Here is a 27,770-nt window from a genome sequence, read left to right on the forward strand (position 1 = left end):
CTGTAAAGTGTTTATTTTTTGCTTGCCCTTTATTAACCCACCTCTTAGGGCTTTCCCTCGAGAAAAACTGTTGGTAAATGAAACCTCTTAGACCCACAGAGAAGCATTTTTGCATCACATCCCCGGCTGTGGAGGGAACAGGGACAGGACAAGGCAGGTTGGCGCTATTTAAACAGGGTCATCAACCAGTATATGGAATTTTGCCTAAAGAGAAGATTTAAGAATTTAAACAGGGGAAGGGTTTAGAATTGGTAGAATAAATGAAAATGTTTGTATCTTAAACAGGATATAATGCAGCTTTTTTACACAAGTAAAGATCCCAAAGACCCAGTTTGAACTTAGAGATCATTTCTGTTAGTACATCCTAGTTTTGGTCTTTAAATAACAAAAGTCCTGTAGTTCAACCTATAAAATCATACACTAAAAGCCAGGACAAAACCTTCCTGTGATGCTATCCTGGAATCAGGGTAGCTATGCATCGAGTGAAAAAGGGAGCTAGGAAATTAAAATGTGATTTCACAGCCATGATTTTGTCATAGCTCTTATTTTCTTTATATAGAATACAAATACTGATATAGAGTGAAGATTTTCTATTTTGCATTTTTGTGCTCTTTGATACATTTATTGAGGTCAAATGAAATTTGATATAGTAGGATTTATTATGAAATGCTCTCTGAATACAACTCCATAATTACTGAGCTACATGGTAGTGCATAAAGCTGTAAAACTGCTAAGCCAGACAAGCAATTTATATGTTACATCGAGGTGTGTATGGCAAAGAATATTAGTTTAATTGGGAGCCAAGATGTAGTAGCCTTAAATCTGAAGAGCTATATGTTTAACATAATGCGGTAAGGCTTTGAAATAAGATCCCTAAACTGAGGAGATACAGCTTTTGGAATATATAACAATTAGACATTATTTTCTGACCAAGGATACTAAATACTGTTTTCCAAATAAAGGGCAGAATGCAAAGCAGGTGAAAGGGCAAAACCTTTCAACGTTGCGCAGTGTAAAAAGCAAACTTGTCTCTCCTGGTCGTTTTGTTAAAAAAAAAAAAGAGAGAGAGAGAGAGAGAGAGAGAGAGAAGGAAAGGAAAAAGGGAAGGAAAAGAGTCAAGATAAAAGAAAACCATTCACCACAATTTGGTGGAAGCAGGGATGAGGCAAATGCACAACAAGGTTGTGTCCTTGGAGTGCTAATGGCATCTAAGAAGGGACTTGGTGACTTTGGCTTGCGATTTCTCAGGGAGCAGATTTGGAATGAGGTCAGAAGTGGGTGGCTGTTTGGGTACCAGCACAGCAGCAGGAGTGAAAAACAAATACTTCTTGGCATACATTTGCTCTATCTGATCATAGGCTCTCTTCTGTTTAGCAGGTTCAGGGTCACATGCCTCCGCTCATGATCCCAATTTTTCCACATGACCAGCGGACCCTGGCAGCAGCCGCTGCCGCCCAGCAGGGCTTCCTCTTCCCCCCTGGAATAACATACAAACCAGGTAAGTAGAGAGGAATTTAACATTCTTTTGGAAATGCTAAGATCCCCATGTTTTTGCTGAGCAGTCACAACAAACACAGGAGCATACAAAGGAACCATGAATAAAACGATCATAAAAGCTGATTTTCACGTAAAATTAGAAATAGGAAGTTAATTGGGAGGAGGGCATGTTAATAAACTCACTGGTTGCTAAAAACTTTTTTAGCACTCTTTTTTCCACTTGGTTTGTTCTGAATTCACAGACAGAATGCTACTTTCCCTGGGGACCACAAATTTTTGTCAGTTCTCTCTCATACCTTTACTGTGAATAATTGTCTCTGGTTAAAGACCCTTTCCTCCTCCTGCGAGCTTTCATGCTTGGTTACAGTGGTCACATACACTGTGAAATGTTATTGTTGTTTGTTGTCTGATTTCTCCTGGAAGAAAAGTTAAAACTGGACTGATTTAATTAGCTCACCACTAAGAGGTAAGATTCCTTTTGATTTTAGTTTAAATAATGAAGCATTCAGTAGTTATTTTCTCATTCATCTTTGAACCTCAAAATCAGGTCACATAACCTTGCAGTGAAATATGTTTTGAGACGATTTAGCAAATGTTATGATTTTTCTTTATTCCTCTGAGTTTACTGGACTCCTGGGGAATTCAATTAGGGACATAATGGTTTGAAGCTTCTTTCAGAGCCTCCTTGTAAACAGGGCTTTAAATGTTTAAAGATATGTTGCCAAAGGAATCCAATGTAGGAAGATAGTGAAGTAAATAAAGTCAACCTTAATTTCATTTGTGCATTCTTTGTAAGTGACCTCAGCTCAGAAGTAGTGACCTTGTTCTACTCATTAATAATTTCCGTGTCAAGTTCTTTTTAACATATTAACCTGATTATATTAGCCACCAAATCTGAGTGCAACAAATCTGAGTGCAGCGGTTTCTTTGTGTAGAGGGTTTATAAAGCGAACAAAGGCATTTTAATGTGCTTAAAGTAATAATAAAATATAAATCACGTTACTGAAATCCTCAGTAAGGAAGCTTACTAAAGTAGCATAAAAACAAAGCTAGTGAATTTTAGCATCTATTTTAATTGCTTGTTGCTATCGATTACTATTTTGCATTTGGTAGATTACTACTTTCTTTGAGAGGAAAGATGGGATGCCTGTCAAACCTCAAATGTTTTGAGGAATAGAGATGTTAAGGAATTGGCTCCTTTTGAGGACTGCATCTAATTAACCAGACCTGGTTTTACCCAAAGATTTTGGGATACCTGAATGAAAGAAAATTGTATTGTTCAAACTGTCAGAATTTGATTTTCCTAGGGCAGAATTTGTAGAGCAAGGGATATTCCCTAGGAAACTGATATCCATATTGGGGACAGGAGTATATTTTGTCAGAGACTATTTTCTCTCAATGCAGGGGTTTGGTCCTCCCCTGATCTCTCTTGAGTAGTTCTGAGCTATTTCTCAATCTTGACTTCCTTGGGAACACCGAATCTCACTCGTCCTCCCTCTACCTGTCTTAGAAATCTCTTCGATGAACTATCAATGGAAACCTTTTATTTAATTTCAGTGTTTCTGAATTTAAAGTGCTTCACATTTAAAAATCAGGTATGAGTCTTATTTTCTACGGGACACACAACATCAATATAGTTGACATGTTTCCTAATTTTGCTGAAACAATGATGCCATTTTTTCATGGGGAGATGTGTTGTTCTATAGTTAATGAATTTGGACCACTTTTTGAAATTCTTTTCACCAACATTAATGAGACAGTAGTAAGTACTGAAGAAGAATATGGAGATTGGGAGAATATTATTGCACAGGAGTGTTATCTCCATCGAACAACATGTGTGCAACATACAGCAGTGTTCAAGGGGTAACAGAATTGTGTTTGATTATGGTGGCTTAAAACCTGTTGGTTAAGGCATGACAGTGGATTTGGGCCATGGGACAATTTTTAATCAAAAGCAAGGCTGATAAAATAAGGTATTTTCTGTGACCCCTACCTAGGTTACATCAGAGGGTTTTATTAACCAGAACTCTAAATTCTTTAATATTTTGACCAATCTGGGTTTTATTATAGATACAAATTATACTTTAAAGGATTAAAATTATTTGTTCTTATGTAATTAGTAGAGAATACATACCAGGGAGACTTAATCAATACGGTGTTTTTGTCCTTCATGTGAATTGGGGGAGCAGAATTGTGTTGGACTGGAGTCTGGACTAGAAAATTTTTTTTTGCTCCAAACTGAGCTATGATAATTTCATTTGAAATACATGTGAAACAATGATTAGATTTTTATTTTTTAAGATTTTATTTATTTATTCATGAGAGACACAGAGAGAGGCAGAGAGAGAGGCAGAGACAGGGGAAGCAGGCTCCATGCAAGGATCCCGGGACTCCGGGAGCACTCCCTGAGCCGAAGGCAGATGCTCAACCACTGAGCCACCCAGGCCTCCCATTGATTAAATTTTTAGAAGGGAGTAGTTCTGTCATATATAAAAGCATTGAAATGGTGGCCTCACTTTATATTTTGGTTCCTAGTCAAGAGGATGAGCAATCACTATCTTGGTCTTTATAACTTACAAACTAAATGGTTCTCTTTTTGCCCTTTTCCACCTTCCCATAACCTGAAACTGTTCCACAGTGTTTGTGCTTTCAGCTGATTGAATAATTGTCTTGATTTCTAGACAGCACAGGCTACCTGAAGTTGATGTTCCCTGTCAAAGTTGGCTGTTTCTGAATCCATTATTAGGATAGTCTGAACAAATATACTTAGGACTCTGGACCTTCTTCTCTTCCCCTAATTTGACTCATTGCTCTGGATACATCAGGGTCCCCTGTGTAGTGAACACCAAACAAGTCCTCCCAGTTTGGTGGGTTGCTGAGAAGGCATGTGGCCTATAGAGATTGTGCAGTTTCCAGGGAATATCTATCAGGTTAATATCTGTAGACATAGCTTTATTGAGTTTTGACCCTTAATTTTTTTTTTTTTTTTTTTTACTGTTCTGTAATTAGACACATCATTCTAGAAAAAAAAAGTCATGAGGGCTCAGAACATACACCACAGGGGTACCTGGGTGGCTCAGTGGTTGAGCATCTACCTTTGGCTCAGGACATGATCCCAGGATCCTGGGATCAAGTCCCATAGGGAGCCTGCTTCTCCCTCTGCCTATGTCTCTGCCTCTCTGTATGTCTCAAGAATAAATACATAAAATCTTTTTTTAAAACACTGCAAAATTTTGTTTGTTTTACTCTTTCACATCATAAAATAGAGATACAGCAATCTGGGGCAAGATTAAGCACCTATATTTGAGAAAATTAAAAGATTAAGCGTCTTTCATAGCTAGCGATATGTATGTCAGACAGGATTGAATTGCCTATAAAATAAAAATAATGGATAGCCTCCTTCATAGGCCAGGGATGGTGGAGCTGACCCATGGACTCTGTGTAGTTCAGATTTTTGAAATAATTGCTGCTGAGCAGCCCGTGGCTTCCTAGGAGATTCAGAGAATAGGATCTCTGCCTATGCCTGGCTTCTCCACCCACTTATTATAAAATAATAGCTGAAGCCTCCTGAGTAGTTGCTTTGTGCCAAACACTGTGCTAAATATTTCACATGGATTATTTTATTTGTTACTTGAACATGTCATTTAGCCTTGCTGAGCCTCACATTTTTTGTCATCTAAAAATATATGTCCACTGCTCAATGTGGGTGTGAAGATTAACTTTGTTAAAATTTATGAAAATTCTTTGAAAATTCTAAGGCACTAGGTTTTGAGGGTAAAGTCTGACCATGAAATTAAGTAAATTTAGCATTAAACTACATCCTTACCCATTAAAAATGTCCAAAAACTAAACATTGGACTGAGATAAGCTTATATCACTATGCATAATGTTTCCAAGGTCCACCCATATTGCATTATTTATCAAAAGCTCACTCTTTTTATGGCTGAATAATATTCCATATGTCTGTGTCTTTGTACATATATATGTGTGTGTCTATATGTATAATATATAATATGTAACATATTATATGAATAGACAAATAGTTTGTTTATCCATTCATTTGTTGATGGACACTTGGGTTGTTTCCACATTTTGGTCATTGTGAATAATGCTGCTGTGAACATTAATATACAAATATCTGAGTCCTTGCTTTCAGTTCTTTTGGTTATTTATGTAGGAACAGAATTGTTGGGTCATATGGTAGTTCCGTGTTTAACTTTTTCAGAAACTGCTAAACCGTTTTCCACAGAGGCTGCACCATTTTATACTCATACCGACAATGTAAGAGTTCCAATCTGTTTACATCCTCACCAACACTTGTTATTTTCTAATCGTTACAAAAATATTATAGTGATCCTAGGAGGTATGAGCTAGTATCTCATGTGGTTTTGTTTTTTCTTTTTTCTTTTTAAAAAATATTTTATTTGTATTTATTCATGAGAGACACACACACAGAGAGGCAGGGATATAGGCAGAGGCAGAGGACTGGATCTAGGATCATGAACTGAGCCAAAGGGAGACACTCAACTACTGAGCCACCCAGGTACCCCTCTCATGTGGTTTTGATTTTCATTCTCCTAATGATTAATAATTTTGAGCATCTTTTCATGTGCTTAATGGAAATTTATTTATTTTTCTTGGAGAAAATGCTTTGTTTAGGACTTTGCCTAGTTTTTAATTAGGCTGTTTGTTTTTTGTTATAAAGTTTCAGGAGTTCTTTATATATTCTAGATATTAATCCCTTATCAGATATATGTTTTGCAGATATTTCCTTCTGTTTGCCTTTTCATTTACTTGATAGTATCATTTGATGCACAAAAGTTTTTAATTTTGATGCACTCCCATTTATCTATTTTTTTTTTCTCATGGCCTATATTTCTGTTATCATGTCCATGCAATTGTTGCCAAATACAAAGATTTACTCCTGTGTTTTCTTCTAAGAGTTTTATAGTGTTAATACATATGTTTAGGCCTTTGATCCACTTGAGTTCATTTTCATATGTTATTTAAAGTTCAACTTCATTCTTTTGCATGTGGATAGTACTGACATCTTAACAATGTTAAGTCTTCCTGTTCATGGACATTTCCATGTATTTAGGCTTTAAAAATTTTTTTAGCAATATTGTATAGTTTTCAGTGTGCAAGCCTTTCACCTCTGGTTAGATTTCTTCCTAAGTATTTAATTACTTTAGATGCTATTATAAATAGAAATGCTTTCTTAATTTTCTTTGGATTGTTCATTGCTGGTATATAGAAAAACAAATGACTTGTGGGTGTTAATTTTACAAGATTACAACTTTTGCTAAATTTTTTTAGTTCTAGTAGCTTTCTTGTAGATTCTTTGGAATTTTCTACACATATGATCATCTCATATGCAAGTAGAGATAGTTTTACCTCTTGCTTACCAATTTTGATACCTTTTGCCCTCTCTCCCTCTTCCTTTCTTTCTCCCTCTCTTTCTCTTTCTTCTTCTCTTTCTCTCTCTCCATCTCTCTCTCTCTTTCTTTTTGAACAGTGCTGGCTTGAACTTCCAGTATAATGTTGTATAGCTGCAGTGAAAGCAGGCATCATTATCTCATTCCTGACCTTAGAAGGAAAGCTTTCTGGTCTTTTACCATTGAATATGATGTTAACTGTGGATTTTTCATAAATATCCTTTATTGTGCTGAGGAACTTTCCCTCTATTCCTAAATTTCTGAGAGTTTTTATCCTGAAAGGGTATTAGATTTTGTGAAATGCTTGGGATCCCTGGGTGGCGCAGCAGTTTAGCGCCTGCCTTTGGCCCAGGGCGCGATCCTGGAGACCCGGGATCGAGTCCCACGTCGGGCTCCCGGTGCATGGAGCCTGCTTCTCCCTCTGCCTGTGTCTGCCTCTCTCTCTCTCTCTCTCTCTCTCTCTCTGTGTGTGTGACTATCATAAATAAATAAAAATTAAAAAAAAAAGATTTTGTGAAATGCCTCTTCTGCATCAATTGAGATAATTATGTGGATTTCTTCCCCTTTGCTCTATTAATGTGATGTATTACATTGATTTTGTGTGTGTGCTGAACCACCTTTGTCATCCAATATGTATATTGGAGGTATGCATAGGTGTGTATATGTATATATAAATATACATGTATATACATATATATAAAATATATATTCTCATATACATATATATCTCATATATAAAAATATATATATTCACATTTAATTTTCTTGGCAACTCTAAGATAGGTGGCATTATATCTATTTTATTAAAAGGAAAAAAGGTACAAATGGTCAAATAAGTTGATTAAGTTTCCAAGCTTTCCCATCTAGAAATTAGAAATGGAGACAGAATTCAGACTGAAATTCTCTGATTTGATATTTTATACTCTTGCAGACATGGTTTAAGTATGTAGGATATTAACAAAAGTCTAGCTCTTTATTTGCTGTGGAAAATATGTTATTTATATGTATGGATTCATCGAAATGGCATCTTGTAATGCTAGCTATTTCCACCTCTTTTAGAATATGTAAAGCTGAGGTTTATAACCACTATTACTGGAATACTTGAATAATTAAATTTATCTACTGGAAGTCAAGACAGTTTTTCTGAGGTTCTTTAGATCAGTAATTTCATTTTTAAATAAGAGTATTGAGGTCCAAGAAGAAAATATGCACATCCACATAAACTAACCTAGTTTTCTGGAGATCAAGATTACTTTGACTATGCCCTCCATCACATATGGAAGCTATATCATTTATGAGCTATACTAAGGTATGAACTTTGAGTTGATTTTTTAAATTTCTTGTAATGGATGGATTTATTTTTTTGTAATTTATTTATTCATTAGAGAGAGAGAGAAAGCATGAGCCAGAGGGGCAGAGGGAGAGGGAGAGAAAATCCCTAGCAGACCCCATGCAGAGCACAGAGCCCAACATGGCTTGAACTCATGACCTGGAGATCGTGACCTGAGCCGAAACCAAGAGTCAGACATTTAACTGACTATGCCACCCAGGTGCCCCATAATGGATGGATTTATATAGTTTATCCACATTCACTTATTTAATTGCTATTGTGACAAATACCATGGATTTTCATATGATTGGCCGACGGTCTGGATGTATCTATGAAATAAGTGAAGAAATTAAGATTGATCCTTGATTCTTATCTTCTATAAAGGTATGAAGAATAATGCACATGTTCTTAGAAAATGCCCTGGGATCAAGAATTTTCTCATCATTGATCTACTCTTTGATGAATAGAGGAGAAATTTAGCAAGAGAAATAACAGCATGATGACCTCAGCAATATACACTTTAATCCTTCCAATTTTTTTTGTCCAATTGTCCTCCAAACAAATTGAACATTGCATTTTATTTTTAGGATTCTAAATGTGTCATTCATTTACCTGCTAACTTTTTCTGCAGTGTGATGCCTCACAAAGATAAATTCAGATTGATTATGGCATTATTTCAGAATATAGAAGGGTTGTAACATTTTACTATTCTCAATGCAGATATCCAGGCAAGATGCAAAGTGGTACGTCCAAGTCTATACTGATGGTTGTTATTGAAATATTTCTGTATTGTAGCAAGAATGAAGATAGCTTATAGAAGTGAGGTCTACCTATAAGTTGTTTGGCAACTCAGATAATTTACCATGATCCTATGATGCCACCACACAACAAACTGTGAGATAGGGATATGTAGTATAGTTTGATTTCATTTTAGAGGGCAGGAAATGAAGTGTGAGATTTTGAACCAGTTACTGAAGAGTCACTGAATCCTGTCTTCTAGGTTAATGTATTTTTATTTGTCTACTCCTTCCAGCCTCTCTAAATTATTTCCTCAGTAGGTTAATTCTGAAGTTAATATCCCAGGAGACTACAATCCAGTTCCCTTGTCTTTCTGAAGAATCAAAGTAAATGAACAGAATTTTACCCATGAGGTTTTTGACTTTTTAATAAAAGTGAAATTTATATTTGAATTACAGAAGCTAGGAGTATTTTGGCAGGTGGTAGCCTGTATCTAATGGGTCCTGGATTCTTAATACAATTTCCCCCTTCTCCTGTGTTTAAATTTTAATAAGTTTGGGCCACATTGCACTTTCTTTGAAAATTTTTTTTAAAATGTACTTTCTCTCATTCAGAGACTCTTGCCGTGGAGCTGGTTTGGTTCCAAAGGAATGCTGTCTATTGTGACAAATGAAACTAGTATCAGGCAAATTTTCCATAGGTTTTAAATCCTGTTTTATATTTGTTTTGTAATCTCCAGATAAAAATAGTCAGTTTGAAAATCTAGAAGGCTGGAAAGATGAATTTACAGAATGGGCATTATTTCCCAAATTGGCTTTTGGAGATTGTCTTTTTACACTAGAAGTAGCAAGGGCCAGATTACAGTGGTGTCTAAAGCCAACCTGTTCCAACAGGCTTCATCTTTCTTTGTATAAATTTAGAAAGAATGGATCCTCACGCAAGCATTTCAAATCCAGAGACAAATTTGAAAAAAATTGCTACAACATGTTGACTGATTTCTTGCCAAGTCAGCCACTGAGAACTTTTACTTGACCGACTCTTACAAAGAGAAAATTAAAGGGGTGGGGGTGAAGCACATAACTTTGTTATTAAAAAATTAAACTTTGCAAAACCCTTGATTCCCTCTCCTGCTTAACATTTTTCTCTGCTGTTTTTAACCCCCTTCTCTTCTTTGCTCTCATCTTCTCCCTCTCTTGCCTTCCCCTCCCCCCTTTTTTTTTGCTGTCTCTAATCATTCTCTGTATTAGACTCTGTTTTCTAATGTATTCATTTTTACTTTTAGTATTGATTCAGAAATATGTTCTGGAGAAATAGCTTTCGATAGATTGTATTCAGATACACAGATTCAAACTGGCAGAGAAGGTTAAGAACATTTTAAAAATATGCTTGTCAGCAATGGAAAGAAAGCTGTTTGTAGCCAGCAGGTGAGCTGGAGAGTACTACAGGGTGTGGTAGAGATAGTAATAAATTAACTGGCAAGCCAAAAACTATAAAAAAAAAAATCAGCTATTTCATAGCATAGAAGCATGACAGCTATGAAAAAAGGAGTGCCCCAGGGAATTCTTTTAGAGTTTGATTTTTTTAAATATGTTTGACATGAAAAATGTTTTAGTACAAATAAAGCAACTGGTATTAAACTTACAGGGAGGGGGGTTGTGGTTTAGAGTTAGTATGAATAATGCATGATATTTAAAGAAAGAACAGCTCTAAAATGTTCTGGGAGGCAGCCCATGTTGATGGTTTGGAATGGTGATTTTTTTTCTCCCTATTTTTGAAGCATCATTAATTCAGTATCGTTTTGTGATTTTTTTTAACCTGATAAGATATCAACCGAAGAAATACTATTTGACTTAGATTAGGATATTCTTTCTTCACATAATTTAGTTTAAATATCAAGAAGATCAGCAAAATTGTTTAAGCATAAAGCAACAGTCATTTACTATAAAAAATAATTTGGCCTAGTTATCCTTTTTAAAAAAGCTCATGTAGCACTGCAAACTAAAATCAACCTCACGGAAGGGGAAAAACAAGATCAGATATTTTGAACATTACTCCATAGGAGACCAGCACAATATAGTGTGAGTGAATGCATTGTAGCAGTGCTCCATATGCAATCAGAAGCCAATTGTTACTGGACTGTGTACAAGCACACACTGTGCTCAATGGTCTGATGAGGTATTATGGATGTGATGCAAAGAGACTGTGTAGATTAGAAGCTAACAATTTGTTAAAAGTGAAAGCAACTTAACATTTACATTGGGCCAGCTGAGTAGCACTTCATGTGGCAACAGGATGAGCTCCAAGAAATGGGGGGCGGGGGGGATGATGGGTTGCCAGGAAGGCTCCAGGTATTAGTGTCCGTGCAGAAAAAAAGAGATTGTATTGCTTTCCAATTGACTACCTTTATTGCTGTGATTCTTTCTACACTCTCTCTTCATTATTACATTCAGCTTTCAGTGTGGAAAAGTTCATGCAAAACAGCATGATTATTATAAATGTCAAAAATGTGTGGAGGATCAGCCTATTAAAATATAGCCTAGAGATAGTACATAACACTGACTTTAAATAAGTAGCTGCAGCCCAAGTGATACTCCATTAAATCACTGATATTGTGTAATTTATCCACGAGTATTAATTTTGAATTCAGTCACCACTATCACAATACGTTCCTCATTACTTTTTCTTGGTTCTTCACATCGCTGCACGTAGTCTGTGCTCTTAGGTCACAGAAAGGACTTCCTTCCCTGATTTAGGAGTGCTATGAAGTCAGACATTGAGATGTAGCATTGATCTCTGCTGAACCTTGCTCAATCTCTACTAGACTTTTAATGTGGATATCCTATGTAAAATGTGTGGTTATTTAATCAAATCATTATCAAAGAATCTGTGATAAGCGCCATTAACATTTTTCTGTACATGAACCTGCACTAGGTTCCACCAGAAGTTAATCCCAAAAAATATGGTTTCTACTCTTGTGGAGATACCAGGCATTTTACAGAATGCTGGCAGATAAGATTAGTTTCCTTCTCACTCCTATCTAATTGAAGAGGTTGCATTTTAAAAATTTTTTTCTGTTCTTTTTTGTTAATAAAATAAAGTTTAGGGTTATGGACAGTCAATAGCCCATAATCTTTTTTGGACTCTAATACTCTGCTTTGCCTACCAAGCCAAAACTTTTGTTGTTCCAACATAAAAACCTTAATACTTTCTCAGTGAACTGAGTGTCAGCCTGGCTTTAAGATATTTTTTTTACTCTTAAAAAAATGATGTATTACACGATTTGTAATGGAGTGAACATGCTTGAATTGCACATTTAATTTTTTTAACATCACATTCATGTTTTGCCAGTTTGCCTACCAGCTATCTGTTAACAAAAAGTTCCAAGGCAGCACTGCAAGTCTATGCCCAACTAAGCCTTTTGTTTCTGCAGATGTTTGGGCTTAGAGCAATGTTGTAAAGCTCAGGCAATCCAAGGACCATGTTTGTACTTGTCTGCTGCGATTCCCTGTGCATTGTCTAAACCTGTATGCATTGTTCTTTCCGACAGGTGATAACTACCCTGTACAGTTCATTTCATCAACAATGGCAGCTGCTGCTACTTCTGGACTCAGCCCTTTACAGCTCCAGGTAAGTGCCAGAAGAAAAAAATGTGGGATACAAGCCAGTTCTTTAGTGGAAAACTGCTAACCAGCTGTATGCTAAATAATGGCCTGAATGTTAAATAATTTTTAAGTGTAGCCTGGAAGGATTAACACCTTGTTTACTTACCATGCTGAAAATAGAAGAGAAAACTGCCAATTTTAGTATTTTTAAAGGAAAAATGATATTATGACTTAGTACTCTATATTTTCTATCAGGTGAGTTAATGGTTTTATAATTTTTTATTGCTGGCTGCTGCTATTGGATATGTTAGCTTTTTCCATATCAGTTTTCCATCCACGTCTCCATTTGTGTCCAGATGATCTTTTACACATGAACATCAAAACAGAAAACAATGTTGGACATTTTCCTTCTTGCAGTTTATAGATTAGGTGTTGTTATCACCAAATTACCTTCACTGTTCAGTAATATGTAAACATATTGCTCTGGAATATGTGTACTCTCATTCTTATCTTTAGCTTCATGCCATGTCAAAAGTCTGGGCATGGCATCCAACCGCATTCTGGATTAGGGTTCTTTAGTTATAATGCAAGACTGGGGGAGAAAGTTTTGGAAGCTGGATGAACAATCATTTGTACCTTATCTTCTTCACAGTAAAGTGAGGGGTTTACAATAGGAACAGGCGATCTTTATACCCATCTAGCACTGCCATTTTAATGGGAAAATAACTTTGAATATGAATATATATTTTAACAAAAACAAAAAAAACACAAAAAGATATTATCATTAAAATAATGGTTAAACCTTAATGAAGAACTTGAATTTCAATACAGTAGAAAGTTTAAAGATAGTCTTTTATTCTTATAACTTACTGTGATTATTTTTGAGTTTTCTTACAAAGGAATAGCATCTGGCTAGGCATTTTTTTTTTGTCTTTGCTATTCCATATATGGCTTGAGTATAAGAAATGTGCAAATATTTTCCTATGAAAAAACATCATTGTGAGCATTTTCAATTGGGTCTGCAAATAAATAATTTTTCCAATACTCTGAGTTTTTGTCATAAGCTTCTTCCGGAAAGCCTGAACGACATTACCCATTATGGACGACCTAGCAGAGCTAGACATTTTGCCTAACAGGAGCAGCAGGCCTACCTTTCTTCCAAAACTTCACCTTTCCCACTGCTAACACTGAAACTTACTGCAGTTGGAAAAATCTAAAAGGAAACCTCCCTCATATTAAAGCTAATCTGTTTCTCCTTTTCCCATAGCTATGCTAGAGTATCTTCTCGAGTCAGAAGGAAAAGTATGGAACCAGTACCATTGCTTGATCCCATAGCCAAGTTTCTATGAAGGACAGTATCTGCTTCCTAAACCTTCTACTTTCTATTCTTTGGTGTGATCAGTACCCTGGATTTAGAAATATGTGGTCTGTTTCATGAGTTCTGACAGTATGTTTTGTCTTTTTTTTTTTTTTCTGAATATGCTACTAAACAGAAGGGTCATGTCTCCCACCCACAAATTAACCCAAGGCTAAAGGGCCTAAGTGACCGTTTTGGCAGGAGTTTGGACACCTTTGAACATGGTGGTGGCCACTCTTACAACCACAAACAGATTGAGGTATGAATGCTTCCATTGGTGCTTCATTGGGTGGGGGACTGGATTGTTCAGTCATATTCTAGGCTTTTTTTTTTTTTTTTTCAAGTGGCAAACACTCGACCTAAACACTAAAATGTGAACTTTCCCTTTTTCTCTTTCCTAAGGAGGCTCATTTTTGCTCCTTTTCTTTTACAGATGGCAAGCCCCAAACCAATGCCCCTAATGACTTAAGTTGTTTATTGCTATACATTTAGGCAAATTCTGTACATGTATGCTCGAAACCATCCCCTGTTCCCTTACTCTTTTGCTTCTTTTATGTAATACTGTATAATGTTTATAAACACTTGAACACTTAAAACAATCTCATTTGACTATATAACAACCCTGCAAAGTTGATAAAATATAATTCTGCCTATATACACTAAACAGTGGAGGTTCAGAGAGACCAAGGCTGTGCAATATTCCTGGAATCAGAGCTAGTACCCAGGATTTTTGACTAACTCAGGGTTCTGAATTTTGTTTTCTCTGGCTGAGGTAGGGCTAAGTGCCTGGACCTGACTGGTTGCTTTTTTGCTCCATGAACTTCTATAGTATCCCTTTCATATTTAACTTCCAGTCAAGCTTTTTGTTGTTTTTGTGGGATATTCTTACCACATGGGAGGAGATGGCTTTTATGGTTCTTTTGAAAACCCACCCCTTTTCTTCTATAGGGGTCTAGTCCTCATGTCTCTAATTTCATGCTTGATTTCTCTTTCATATCACTGGAATCCCTCTCCAGTATTATCAGCTACTGATGGGCTGTCAGCTATCTGTTGAATCACCAAAAAAACATAGAGACAGGCTACCTCAGACTGAAACACACATTAGCTTTCTGGGTTAGACCTAATACTACATTTTGTATTCTAACCTAGGATGGGAAACTCAGTCCCCCAAAAAGAAAATAATGATATCAAACAAAGTTATATATTCAGATCCTATTGGCTCTGGCATCAAACACTATATAAACAACTAACTATCCCTTTGCTATTACCTTCCCTGCTGCTTTTGAATCTGTATTTTTGAAAAACAATAGAGAAAGCTCACTCCTAAGAGGAAAGAAAAGGACAAGATCATAAACCACCTTGGAAGTAGCCTAAGGAAGAGTTCCAGAGCTTGTTGCCTGCCTTCCTCTTTCCCTGTCACTTTGATATAACTTATATGGGGGGTTCCCACCCAGACATGACCAGGCATATACTGCAGAGTATCTGCTATCTTCTAGACAGCAAGAAGGGATTTCTTTTGCAAAGCTTTCTTTTGACTGAAGAAAAGGTACCATATTTCTGGACATTCTGAAGATTTACCATGCCTAGGATTGCTAAAATCTAGAGATAACTGCGTATGAGGGCCAAGACTTTCTTTGTGATGACAGTTAGCAAGCTTACGTGCCCAGGACAGATCGTTCGTTAAATGTTTAAGTGCTTGGACAAATGTGAAAGCAGGTGGTCTTGGCTCAAATTCAAGACTTCCTCTCTATGACTTTTATTTTCTCTTGAGGTGTTGAGATCTATCCCATCAACCCTTCTCCATCAGCAGTTTTCTACCCCATCGCTTCTTTTACTAATTTTTCACTTAGGTTGACTTCTCACCATCCCTGGACCCCTGATGCTGCCAAATCTGGCTTCTGTTGGGTTTCTGGAAAATATGATGTCACATATGCGAGTGCCAGGTCTGTGTAGTCCTGTAGCAACGTTGATCTAGAAGCACAACATATGCCACACGTCTGTCACTTTCATTAGGATTAATAGAGAACCAGTTAGTGCAGGACTCCTCAGGCTTTGCAGCTTAATTTTGGGCCCATTTGAAAGTTTCCTGGGTTTCTGTTTATTCTTGTTCTCTTTTCCTGCTTTCATTTTTTGCTTTTTTTTTTTCCTGCATGTCAGGAAACCTTTGCTGTTTGCCTATATGGTAGACTGGTTGGAAAAAAATTGACCTTGTTTGAAGGGCAGGTTTCCCAAACTTTCCTGGTATGAGTATTCCATGTTTATGGGGACAGATCCATGAAAAACACAGTAGACATACATGTCTGAGCTACTACAGACACTAACATTTTAAATCATAGGCAAAAGTAGGGAGAAAATTTAATATCTTGCTTTATTGATTTTAAAGTCTGCTTTCTTTTCTAATGCTTCCCTCCTTTGACAAGCTAAAATGTCACAGCTCTGTTAACAATCATGAGCAATAGACAGACTATTGATACCGAGGAAGCATTACAATTATGTTAACTGGTTTTATTTCTAAACAGAGATTCTTAGGAAAAAATGCCCATAACACATACATGCCACCATCACCCAAAGCACCACCTTCATATATATCTGGCTGCATTGCTCAGAGCTAGTCCTCTTTACCTGATGTTATAGTTCATATGTTCTTCAAAGATTGTCACTCCTAACATCAATGAGCCTGGATAAATCTTAACAGCATTTATAGTTCTACACTGAAAGCCTGAAATCTTGTTATCAAGTAGAAAAAAAAGGTATTTAAAGTGCAGAGACTCTTCTTACATTAGCATATTCCAGTTCTCTCTTTCTTTAAAATAAGGAAGATACAGGAAAGACTTTTTTTTTGTACTCTGTGCTGATCTAAGGCATGGTTTTCTCTGTCTCAGGGGCACAATATTAGGAGAGAGAAGGCCAAAGAATGCTATTTTTAGTTGAACAGTTCAGCAGATGGAGGCATGAATACTCATATATCTGAAGGTTGAGGGGCTTGAACCATTAATTTTGATAATGTATTTAACCCTGGGAACAATCAGAAACTGTAACTCTAAGGTTACAGTGCTTTTGACCTTTAGAGAACAGAGGGCACCTGCTATAGTAAACAATATATTATATTGCTACTTATTCCAATTCTCTACCCTTATAAATTTCAGGACCAGTTGCCATTTGCTTTCCTCAGCTCTGTTAGCATTGGTCCTTCAAGTACATCAAAAAGAATGTTAAGGAAGGGGGACCCCGTATAATGAGGCAGTCATGTAAATATGGCCTTTAAATAGCTAAGATGTTAAATTGTTTCTGAAAAAATATTGTCTCAGAAACTAAGCTCTGAGTAACTTCTTTCTTTTTTAAATGAAAAAGTAGTTTCAACGTATCAATTCATTTTATGTGACTACTTTCAATAGGATAGATCCTTAAAAGTAATTTGTTCTGTTTTTTGTTTTGTTTTGTTTTGTTTTTAGATGGGAGAAATGTTGCTTCATAGAAGTGGCTTATATTAAATACAATCTGGTACCATATCATGCAAAGTGATACACCTGTCTCATGCTTTCTTATTAAATGATGCATGCTTCTCTTTAGCAAATACAGCAGTTAAATATCACACAGCTTAAGAATTTCTAATTAAAATATCTCCACATGTCAGCATATTGGTAATGTATTATTTTAATCCATTTATTTTGTTTATGAAACAGTGACATATGTTTAGATTGTGAAATATATGAGCCTTAAAAATCACTTTATTGAAGAAAATTAATTCCTACAATACTGTCTCAGTAATGTGTTCACTCACCCAGTCAGTTACTGGCGGCACTGCCAGTCTTAATGTTGGGTAGACACACTTACCAGTTTTATCTGCATAACAGTCTTGGAAGGAAGCAATAGCAGTTCTTTTTTCTTAGTGCCAAATGATAGAGTTTCTCTTTCCTTACTTTTTTTTCTTTCTCATTAATTCAAACCTGCCCCCCCTGCAAAAAAAAAAAACCCACTTTTTGTGGCTTTTTGTTTGTTTGTTTAATACAATGAAGGATGGGACTGAGTGTATGTACAGGAGATTCTGAAAGACCAATCAAAATTAAAAACAAGCTAGTTACCTTTTCAAAGTTAGACATAGTAATTTGTTTGTCAGCACGGAGATGTTTGGGTCAGCCCTGAGATAAAGTGACTGTCAGCAGTTATTCCTACAAGACAAGTAATTTCACTCAATGTATTACTGACAGATTGCTCACTTCTCTGAATCACCAGAGAAAACAAACTTAATATTGTTACAGGAAGAGTTTCTGTCTTCATTAGCCTCAGAGAATGATTTTTATCGAGCATTCAAAGCCTACCGAGCTTTAGTTGGAACATATTTTAACAGACAAGTTCTTATAATGATAGTATGGGTAGTAGCCTAAAATGAAAGGAATTAAATATGAAAATTTTTAAAATATCAATATAAGTAGATTTTCACTTTTATTCAATGGCTACTATGTGTACTTCAGGGAAGATTTGAGGAAAGGGGTATAATTAGAGCCTTAAAATGCTAGGAAAACCTATCAATCATAAGTTACCCTTAAATGAAACTATTAAAGTGTTGCCAAGTTTGCAAGGATGGAGGAGAACAATTGAAGTTTTTGCAGAAGTAAATGCAAACACATATTTTATTTAAATAATATTGTCAATTTTTATGTTACAAATGGAAAGTGAAGAAGTACCCATCAACATTGAGAATGCTCTAATTCTATATCAGTTCCAGCCTGAATGTTTATGATACTGTGTTTAGATGCTCTTCTCTGGCTCATACCCTGTTTTCTTGTTTGCAGTCATAAACACACCTCAGTGCTGTAGAGGAATGAGAGGGTGAGGTGGCTTTGCTAGGTAGGCTTGAGAAGTCATCATTTCTAATAGAGAGTTGAATAAAGAGTTGATTAGAGTGACCTACTACTAGCTACCCAATGGAGAAAAAGGAATGCACTGATTCAAAGCTTATTTCGAGGATGCCGACCATGGGGCTGTGCTTTGAGGGGAAGTGCTTTCTTTTCTCTTAATCAGCTTTCCCTCACCCCCTTTGACTTTAAGAGTGTGGTGGTCTTGGGAGCACTGTTACAACTGGGATTAGGTGACTTGTGTGCTAATGGAAAGAACTCTACTTTGGAATCAGAATCTTGGATTAGAGTTTCTGCTGTTACTTGCCATGTTGTCCTATTACTCTTTTTATTGTAAAAGAGGGGTAATGATCATTTGCAGAGTTGTTGTGAATAGTAAGTGGGATAAGGAGGTATGTATTAGATTTCATATATATATATAAATATATATATAAATATATATATATATATATATATTCATCAAATTAGGAAAAAACTTTCCAACATCCCAATAAGCAGTGAATTCTACTCTACCTTTGCTGCCTGAAGTGCTTCTGAGGGAGAGCTCTAATCTACCAGAATGTAAGTCACTGTATTCAGGGATTTTATCTCCTTTGTTTACTGTTGAATCCCTAATATTGCCTGGCACAGTACTTGGTAAAATGAATGAATTAATGAATTTCATCTTTGCTGGCTATCTGTTACCCAAATTGCTTTGAAACATTTTTCTTGGATATATTTGGTCAGGTGCCCTGTATTTAAGGGGGCACTACTTCATATAAAGAACTTTTTATTTCTAGGTATGCTTCTTAAGAAAAACAGCTGGTACCAAGTGAATCCTGGTGGAGATTAAAGAAATAGAGGCAGGTCAAAGAAGGATGCAAAACATGAAGACATTTCCTAGTGTTTGGAAATCAGACTTGTATTCAGTGAAGCATAATAAGATTATACCTATACCTACCCACAAATGAAAACATTGGGTAAACTGGATTTTCTTTCAGAAATGTGATCTTTAGTAGGTCTTAAGGTAATACCTGGAAGTTGAGAGAGGATGACTCTTGTCACATATAAGCCCTGTTAATCACTGTATTTCAGTTATATGATTGATAGGATGTTCAGGTATACTCCCAGAGATGGTTTACTAGGAGCCCAGGACCTTGGAATTACAAAATTGATGTACTCCTTTGTCTTTCCTAATGAAAATTTCTACCAACATTCATTTACTCCAGCCTCAATAATAATCTACTCAACAGGGAGCTCCCAGTGTGTGAATACTTGTATTTAAACATACTGCCTGTAAGATGCAGTGATTTCTAAAATAGTGACAGGTATTTTTATTCCTGTTTTTTACCAAACTGGAGTTTCAAGGTATTGTTTGGTTCGTATCACGTATTATATATCTGTATGTATATATGTAGTAAGGGGACTACCTTGGAAATCAGAGATCATGTGATTAAAGATACATTAGAAGGTTTGAAAGCAAGACATTCTAGTGTTTTTTAAAAAAATGTTTCACTTCATTTTCCAATCATAGAATAAGTCAGGATATGCAACATTTAGGAAATTTAAATCAGAAAAAGATATGAAATATTTCGACATGTCAGGTAACAGAATAGACTGAGCAGACAAAAGTGTTTTTAAAAAATCACCATATTGAAGTATGATTGACATACAAAAAGCTGCACATACATATTATACGCAATTAGATGAGTTTGGGATAGTTATACATCCATGAAACCATAGCACAAACTATGCTGTAAACATATTCATCATCCATCTTCATCATCATCATCATTATCATCATTATTATTATTATTTTGTGTGATAAGAACATTTGACATAAGATCTACCATCTTAGTAAGTTTTTAAGTATACAGTACAGAATTATGAATCATATGTTCTATGCTATACAATAGATCTCTAACTGAAACTTTGTGCCCTTTGACTAATTTCCCCATTTCCCTTCCCCCAATTCCTGGCAACCCATTCTATTCTCTGCCTTTATGAGTTGACTGTTTAAGATTCCTCATGTAAGTCATCTTACACAGTGTTTGTCATTCCATGTCTGGTATATTTAACTTAGTATAATGTCCCACAAGTTCATCCATGTTGTTGCAAATGGCAGGATTTTCTGAATAATATTCCACTTTAACCCATTCATTTTCTTGATCCATTCATTCATCAGTGGGCATTTAGGTTGCTTCCATATCTTAGCTATTGTGAATAATGCTTCAATGAACGTGGGGGTGATGATATCTCTTTGTGAGATCTGGATTTCAGTTCTTTTGTATATAAGCCCAAAAGTTTCAGGTCTTACATTTGAGTCTTTAATCTACTTTAAGTTAATTCTTAAATATGGTTTAAGATAAAGGTCCAATTTAATTACTTTGCATGTGGATACTCAATTTTCCCAGTGCCATTTATTGAAAAGACTATCCTTTCCCCATTAGGTATTCTCATTACATTTCTCAATCATATTTTGACTGCATATGTTTATTTCTAGTTTCTCCATTCTGTTACATTGCTTTATATATCTGTTTTATGTCAGTATCATACTATTTAATTACTGTAACTTTGTAATATATTTTGAAATTAGGAAGTGTGATACCTTCAGCTTTGTTCTTGTTCAAGATTGCTGTAGCTATTCAAGGTCTTTTGTGGTTGCACATGAATTTTAGAATTTTTTTTCTATTTCTGTAAAAAAAACACCATTAGGATTTTGATAAGCATTGCATTGCATCTGTAGAACACTTTGGGTGGTATAGACATTTTAGCAATATTAATTCTTCCAATCCAAAAATATTTTAATGATATTTTAATTAAAAGGGATTGAGAAGCTTAGTTGGATGGATTCCCCTCATAGACATGACCCAGTGGAAGAATAAAACTGATTAATAGAGCTAGCACATAGTTAATACCACTCTGCCAATTTTCCTTTCTCCTTTATTTGTAGAAAAATTCATATGTTACAAGTATACATGTTTGTACAAAATCCAACTGTAAATTCAGAGGAAATTTGTAACATTTCAAGCTTTCTGCAGTGATTTGACACCATCATGCTTTATTTGGACTGTTCTAGATTATTAGGATTAGGATAAAAACTGGATTCTCTTACATATCTTTTAAGCCTAAATAACACAAATAGTGGATTCTTTTCTAAATATAAGTAAACAAGCCCAAAACATGTATTCTGTACTCTGTACTGCTTGCTGTGTGGGTCAAAAAAAAAAAAATTCATCACTGTCTGTTCCATCTTTCATTCCTCCCTTATAATTGTTGACATCAGTAGGGTCATCTTGAGTCTGATTGAGAAGAATTAATTTGGCCTTTCTTTTTTTAGTTTTATAAATACAAATTCCTTTATATTTATAATCATTTAATGTGGGGTTAGCTACGTATTTGCATTTCCTTTTCATATACTAAAAAATGGAGGCAAAGTAGAGCCAAATAAATTCCCCAAGACTTCCATCCTTTTGGTTTAAGGACTTAACTCAGAATTCTTAATTTCCAGGAAACTGCATTGATTTCCTTCCTTATTATGTACTTCTCTTATGTGTACAGCTGTAATACCTGTAACCAACCTTCAATGTCATAACATATAAATTAATCTAGACTATGAGCCTTAGTACCTTATCAGTGATTTCTCTAATGCTATTGGCCTTGAGCTGCATAAACTAAAACAAAAATAAATAAAAATATATATATAATAATTTATATATAAGTATATATATAAATTATATATAAATATATAATATTATTTATATATATATAAAAATGTATTGCTTAAAATATATACATGTGTTGACCCTCTCAAACCCTACAAAGTACAAACATACCGTACTCATTCAAAGTCTGTTTGAAATAGAGTTGTTTTTAATCTAGAAAATACATTTTGGGGAAATTTATCACATTTTCACTCTAATTCACTTATGCATTTAAATTAAAGTAAGAATGAATATTACAGCTTTTTAAATTCTTCCTCCTTGAAGTGACACTGTTACTTTGAATATGACTGTTTCAATGATATAACACTTATTGTATCTTAGAGTTGTATCAAAATCTGTTCTGGAGAGGGAGCTTATAAATGATCATGCTCAAGAAATTTGGAAAGGTATGAAAATTCAAACATCAAAAATTCAATCATTCAATTATTCAACAAATATTTATCCAGCACCAAGTATTATTCTAGACCAATGATCCTCAATAGGAGGCAATATTGCCCCTTAGGGTTCGATTGACAGTGTCTGGAGACCTTATTGATTGTTATGACTCGAGGGTGGGGGTGAAAATACTACTGGCATTTAGTGGGTAAAGCATCTGGGGACGTTGCTGAATATCCTACAATGGACAGGACCCCTCCACACCCCGACCAATAAAAATTATCCAGCCCAAAATATAGTCATACTTTGATTGAGAAAACCTGTTTTAGATATTGGGGAAATAGCAATGAATAAAACAAAGTCCTTGCCCTCATGGCATTTACATTCTAGTCAGAGGTGGGGAACGGGGAAAGAAACATATGATAAAGAGTTGGAGTTGCAAATCTTACTCAGCTTAACAGAAATATCCCACCTATCTATCTACATCTGAACCTAACCTGGATGGGCAGATTTTTAAAAGATGAGGCTTATTTGATTGTGCATCCTCAGCTCCACTTTGATCTTCAAAACTAAGAATTTTATTTTATTTTTTTCACTTTTTAAAAAGGTTTTATTTATTTATTCATGAGAGACAGAGAGAAAGGTGGAAACATAGGCAGAGGGAGAAGCAGGCTCCCTGCAGGGAGCCTGATACAGGACTCGATCCCAGGACCCCAGGATCATGACTTGAACCAAAGGCACTCAACCATTGAGCCACCCAGGTACCCTCAAAACTAAGAATTTTATTCTAGAAGTCATTTCAGACTAGAATACTTGCAATTCTTGTCATCTTTTCAGTTGTATTAAACACACCATATACTCTTTCAGTAAAGGAATATTATTTCTGACTATAATAGTATATGAGTCTATCTTTCAGAGTAAAGTAAATATGAAATTTGAGGAGGACTTGGGAACTAACTGTACATAGTTTTTATAGGATACTATTTATGGAGATCCCATAGGATGAGTGGAATCATTCTTGGCAGAAAATCTGTATTTGATGTGTGAATTGAATATTACAAAGGAAATCTGAATTTCTTTCTAAAAACAAAACCAGATATAAGAATAGTATGGATATTATTTATATGTATACCGATATACACATACCAACACATATGTAGTACATATTGTATAGTTTTTTACAGTTTAGTGAACAATTTATATTTCAGCTTTATAATAAATGTGCTTTAATATTATCCCCATGTTTTAGAAGAAGAAAGTGTGGCTCAGATGGATTAAGTAACTTGAACCAGATTACTCATCTGTTAAACACAATAGGCTATCACAGATGGTTTAAGTGCATTTTAAAATTTACTTCTTGACTGGGATTCTTTGCTTTAAACTCTGCTGACTGATACATTGGAAGCACAGCCACCTGGAAGCTTTCATACACAACTTACTCCCCTCTTATAATATTCAAGTGAATTAAAAGTAATTTAATTAAATTACAAAAGGGGGAAATTTCAAAGTCAACATGACATTCTCAGGATCCCAGAGAGTTCATGGATTTTCCAAATTTCCAGCTAGCTGTCCAGAAGAAACTTCAAGCCTAATAGAATTTAACAAGGATAAGAAGAACTATCATGAAATCTGTCTTCTCTCATTCTGTAGCTTTCTTTTGAGGAAAATGCTAAGAATGTTTTTGCCGAGTGCCGGAGCTCTATTCTTGTGAGGGTTTCTGGGGCTGTCTTGTAATTTCAAAGTTTTGATGAGTGTCCAGGAGTAGCTGGGGAGTGTGTCCTTGCCCATCCCTAGCCTGCGCTGCCCTCTGAGCGTGTTCAGCAGGTTGCATGCCAGCAGAGGAAGCAGATGTTTGACCATACTGGAATGGAGCGCCTGCTGCATCAGGAGCTGAGGATTCCTCTTGACATCTGGACGTGGCTGGGTCGGGATGCCTGCCTCGGGCCAGGAGGCTGCGGGGGCTGTGGGGCAGAGAGCACAGAGTCTTTGCCGCTCTTTAAGTGATTAGTGCACTGAAGCAGCAATAATGTTGAATTATCGCTTGGCTGCGTTCTTCTCAGCAATCTTGGGACAATAGGAGAGTCAGGAAGGAGCCTTTACAGTAAAGTCATGTTCAGAGAGACAAGACTAATTATAGAGTATTAAAGAGCTTTATTTTAAGTGATTTCGTTTACAAATAGCTCTGGACAGTGTATGGAACTTTTTAAAACTGTAAACCCAATAGCTTAAAAAGACTTCTAATTGAAAGTGGCTAGGATAGAGCCATTATTCCAGCAATTTCCCAGTTTTAGAGTTTGGTCGAGTTGAAGATAAGGCGTCTGCTAAAAAGAGAAAATACACTAATGCCCATAGCCATTGGGGGCAAATTATCTAACTTGAGAGGAAGGCAGACTTTTAGGTAAGAGATTGACTGAATTATGCACTGGCTTTTACAGTTTTACTTTATCACACTGAAAACCGGTCTGCATTTGCTACCCAGAGCTGAAACCATCTGTTACACCAATTTCCTTCATGATATGTGTTATGGAAGCACAATGGATATAGAAATGGGTAGTTTAAAATATATTTTGTGATGAACAGTTAATGCATTATATAGTTTTTCCTCTTAGAATCTTTCATTAGTGAGACCTCTATATTCCAGGCAGCCTTCTTATAAACAGATTATGGCCAGTTGTGTTCACAGTAGTATACTGGAGAAGAACACAGTGTTGCTCTCACTTAACCTCTCGTATTCTAAGGGGGTTATATTTAATTAACACTGGTGAGAGGCTGACCTGAGAGGCTGTGGAAAGTGATTGAGCTGCATTTTCCAAGCTCTGCTCGAGTCAGCTGGGAGAGAAATTAAAAAAAAAAAAAATTAGAAAGTACTATTTTCTGAAATTCCCTCTAACTAAGCTGTATTTCAACGGGCCATTTAATGCTCAAATGGACAAAGGTATTACTTCAGTCATTGAATTGTATCAAACTCCTTCTCAGAGGCCCAGTTTAAAAACTCTGAAGGAAAAGTGGTTTAGCATCGCATTCTCAATGGAGTATCACTTGCTCTGCTTAAAAAGAAAAAAGCAAATACATTAAAAAGAAGAAGAAGAAGAAGGCAGGAGAAACACTCGCTGTCAGTAAACGCAGTGGAGCGTGTGCCCCATGTGGTCCTTACTACACTGGAATTGCCCTCCAGGGCTTAGGAGTTCCTTAGCCCCCCTACAAAAAGATGCCGCTCTCTGCGGTGTGGCTGTTTACCTGCTCCTAACATTTTCTTCACGTCCAAGCAAGTGTGCTCCAGGACCCAGGGGGCCGTCTCCGGATAATGCACGGTTAAGTCATTGGCTTAGAGCTAACACAACCAGGAGAGAGTGAGAAGCTTTGTTGAGAAAATAGAAGCCTGGTTGTGACTGATTTGGGTGGAAGTCCTTCATTTTCCCACCCATTTACCAGTCATTTTAGTAACCAGCCATTTCTTAATCATTTTAATAAAGAGACATTTTTTAGTAGCAGAGTGAAATAGTCATCCATAGTTCATCTATATCCAACCATTCCGTTCCTGATTTTAGATCCACCTGTGCCACACCTGATTATAAAACGGCACCAAACACAAATAGACTTCACTCTGAAACAGGAAGATGACTGTATATCGTTAGGTGACAATTTGCCACCATGTGTTGGAGTGACATGCTTCCTCTTCACTCAGCAACCAGCTTGCTCTCTGGCATGTTTTCTGTCTATATAACAGTGAATGGCTTGAAAGTTTTAAGAAAGCAGTGCTTCTTGGTTCCTCAAGGCCTGTCAGTTAACAGAGCCATGTGACCAAAAACAAACAAACAAACAAAAAGCTATGTAACCTTGAGCTAACTTTCCCTGCACCTCAGTTTCCTCATCTGTGAAATGGAGACAGTGACACTTTCCATATTGTAAGGGTTAAACAAAGTAACACAATCCCGTAGTCTAGCACAATGTCTGCTGCATGGCAAATACTCAATAAACATCATTTCTCTCCACACCCTTATACTAGTACCTCTCTTATTCATTCATTAGTTTAAAAAAATTTTTTTAAACATATACTACATGCACAAGCTGAGCAGGTTATTGACCTCTTATGGTAATAGCCTAGGGAGGAACTCAACTAAATGAGCAATGCTTCAAAGTGATAAGAACAGATAACATGTGGCAAATATCTTGGCATATATGTATATAAATATATCCACTTTCTGGTTGACCAAGCTGGTTGTGTGTCAGCTTTTTGAAATCTTTTTGTTCTAATATCGATGCCAGATGACTGTTCCTGAATTCAAAAAGCATAAGGCCCAGTGCAGCGCTCTTTAGAAAGAAGTGATGGCCAGGCAACAAATACGGTACTTTAAATTGAACTTTACACTAATCAAGAAAAAAAATGCCACCATATTGAAAGAAAGTCCTTCACAAATAAGCAATGAGATTGTAAACTGCATAGATTCCCAGAGCTGAAAAGACCCTCAGAGGCTTTGAGGGCCAAATCTTAACTCTACCATTGGTTCCATGAGCATGGGCAAATTAATCTTCATATGCCCAGATGCCATTAATTGGGATTAGGAATAATACTTACCCCAAAGGGCAGTTGTGAAGAATAAATATGGGAAAATCCTTATGAAAAGTGCTTTATACACTCTCAAGTATTAGGTAAAGCTTTTGATTTTACAGTTGAAGAGACTGAGGCCCAGAAAGATGGATTAACTTGACCAAAGCCACACAGCTTGTAAATGGCCTGGATTGGGGTATGCAGAATTGTGAGGCAATGCTGGGAAGAGCTAAATTTGATTGCTTCTTTTAAATAAATTTATAAAAAATGAATTGAACCAAGTCAAGATATGGCCAAGAGGACAGTATAGCTCATGTCTCTACCAAT

At 36.0% G+C, this 27,770-nt stretch overlaps 1 protein-coding gene across 30 annotated transcripts in view; it reads left to right on the forward strand.

Annotated features, from left to right (window-relative positions):
* SOX6 (SRY-box transcription factor 6) overlaps positions 1 to 27,770 on the forward strand; it is a 665,852-nt gene that overhangs the window by 535,727 nt on the left and 102,355 nt on the right. For 22 of the 30 annotated variants that reach the window (XM_077866355.1, XM_077866354.1, XM_077866356.1 and 19 more), the window contains 3 exons: positions 1,375 to 1,498; positions 12,548 to 12,627; positions 14,096 to 14,218. In XM_077866355.1, the coding sequence (XP_077722481.1) occupies positions 1,375 to 1,498; positions 12,548 to 12,627; positions 14,096 to 14,218 (327 nt within the window). The remainder of the gene's footprint in view (positions 1 to 1,374; positions 1,499 to 12,547; positions 12,628 to 14,095; positions 14,219 to 27,770) is intronic. The other 8 variants (XM_077866375.1, XM_077866372.1, XM_077866370.1 and 5 more) reach the window with 3 other exon arrangements.

Source organism: Canis aureus, chromosome 23 (assembly GCF_053574225.1).
Source record: "Canis aureus isolate CA01 chromosome 23, VMU_Caureus_v.1.0, whole genome shotgun sequence".
Classification (NCBI taxonomy): Eukaryota; Metazoa; Chordata; class Mammalia; order Carnivora; family Canidae; genus Canis; species Canis aureus.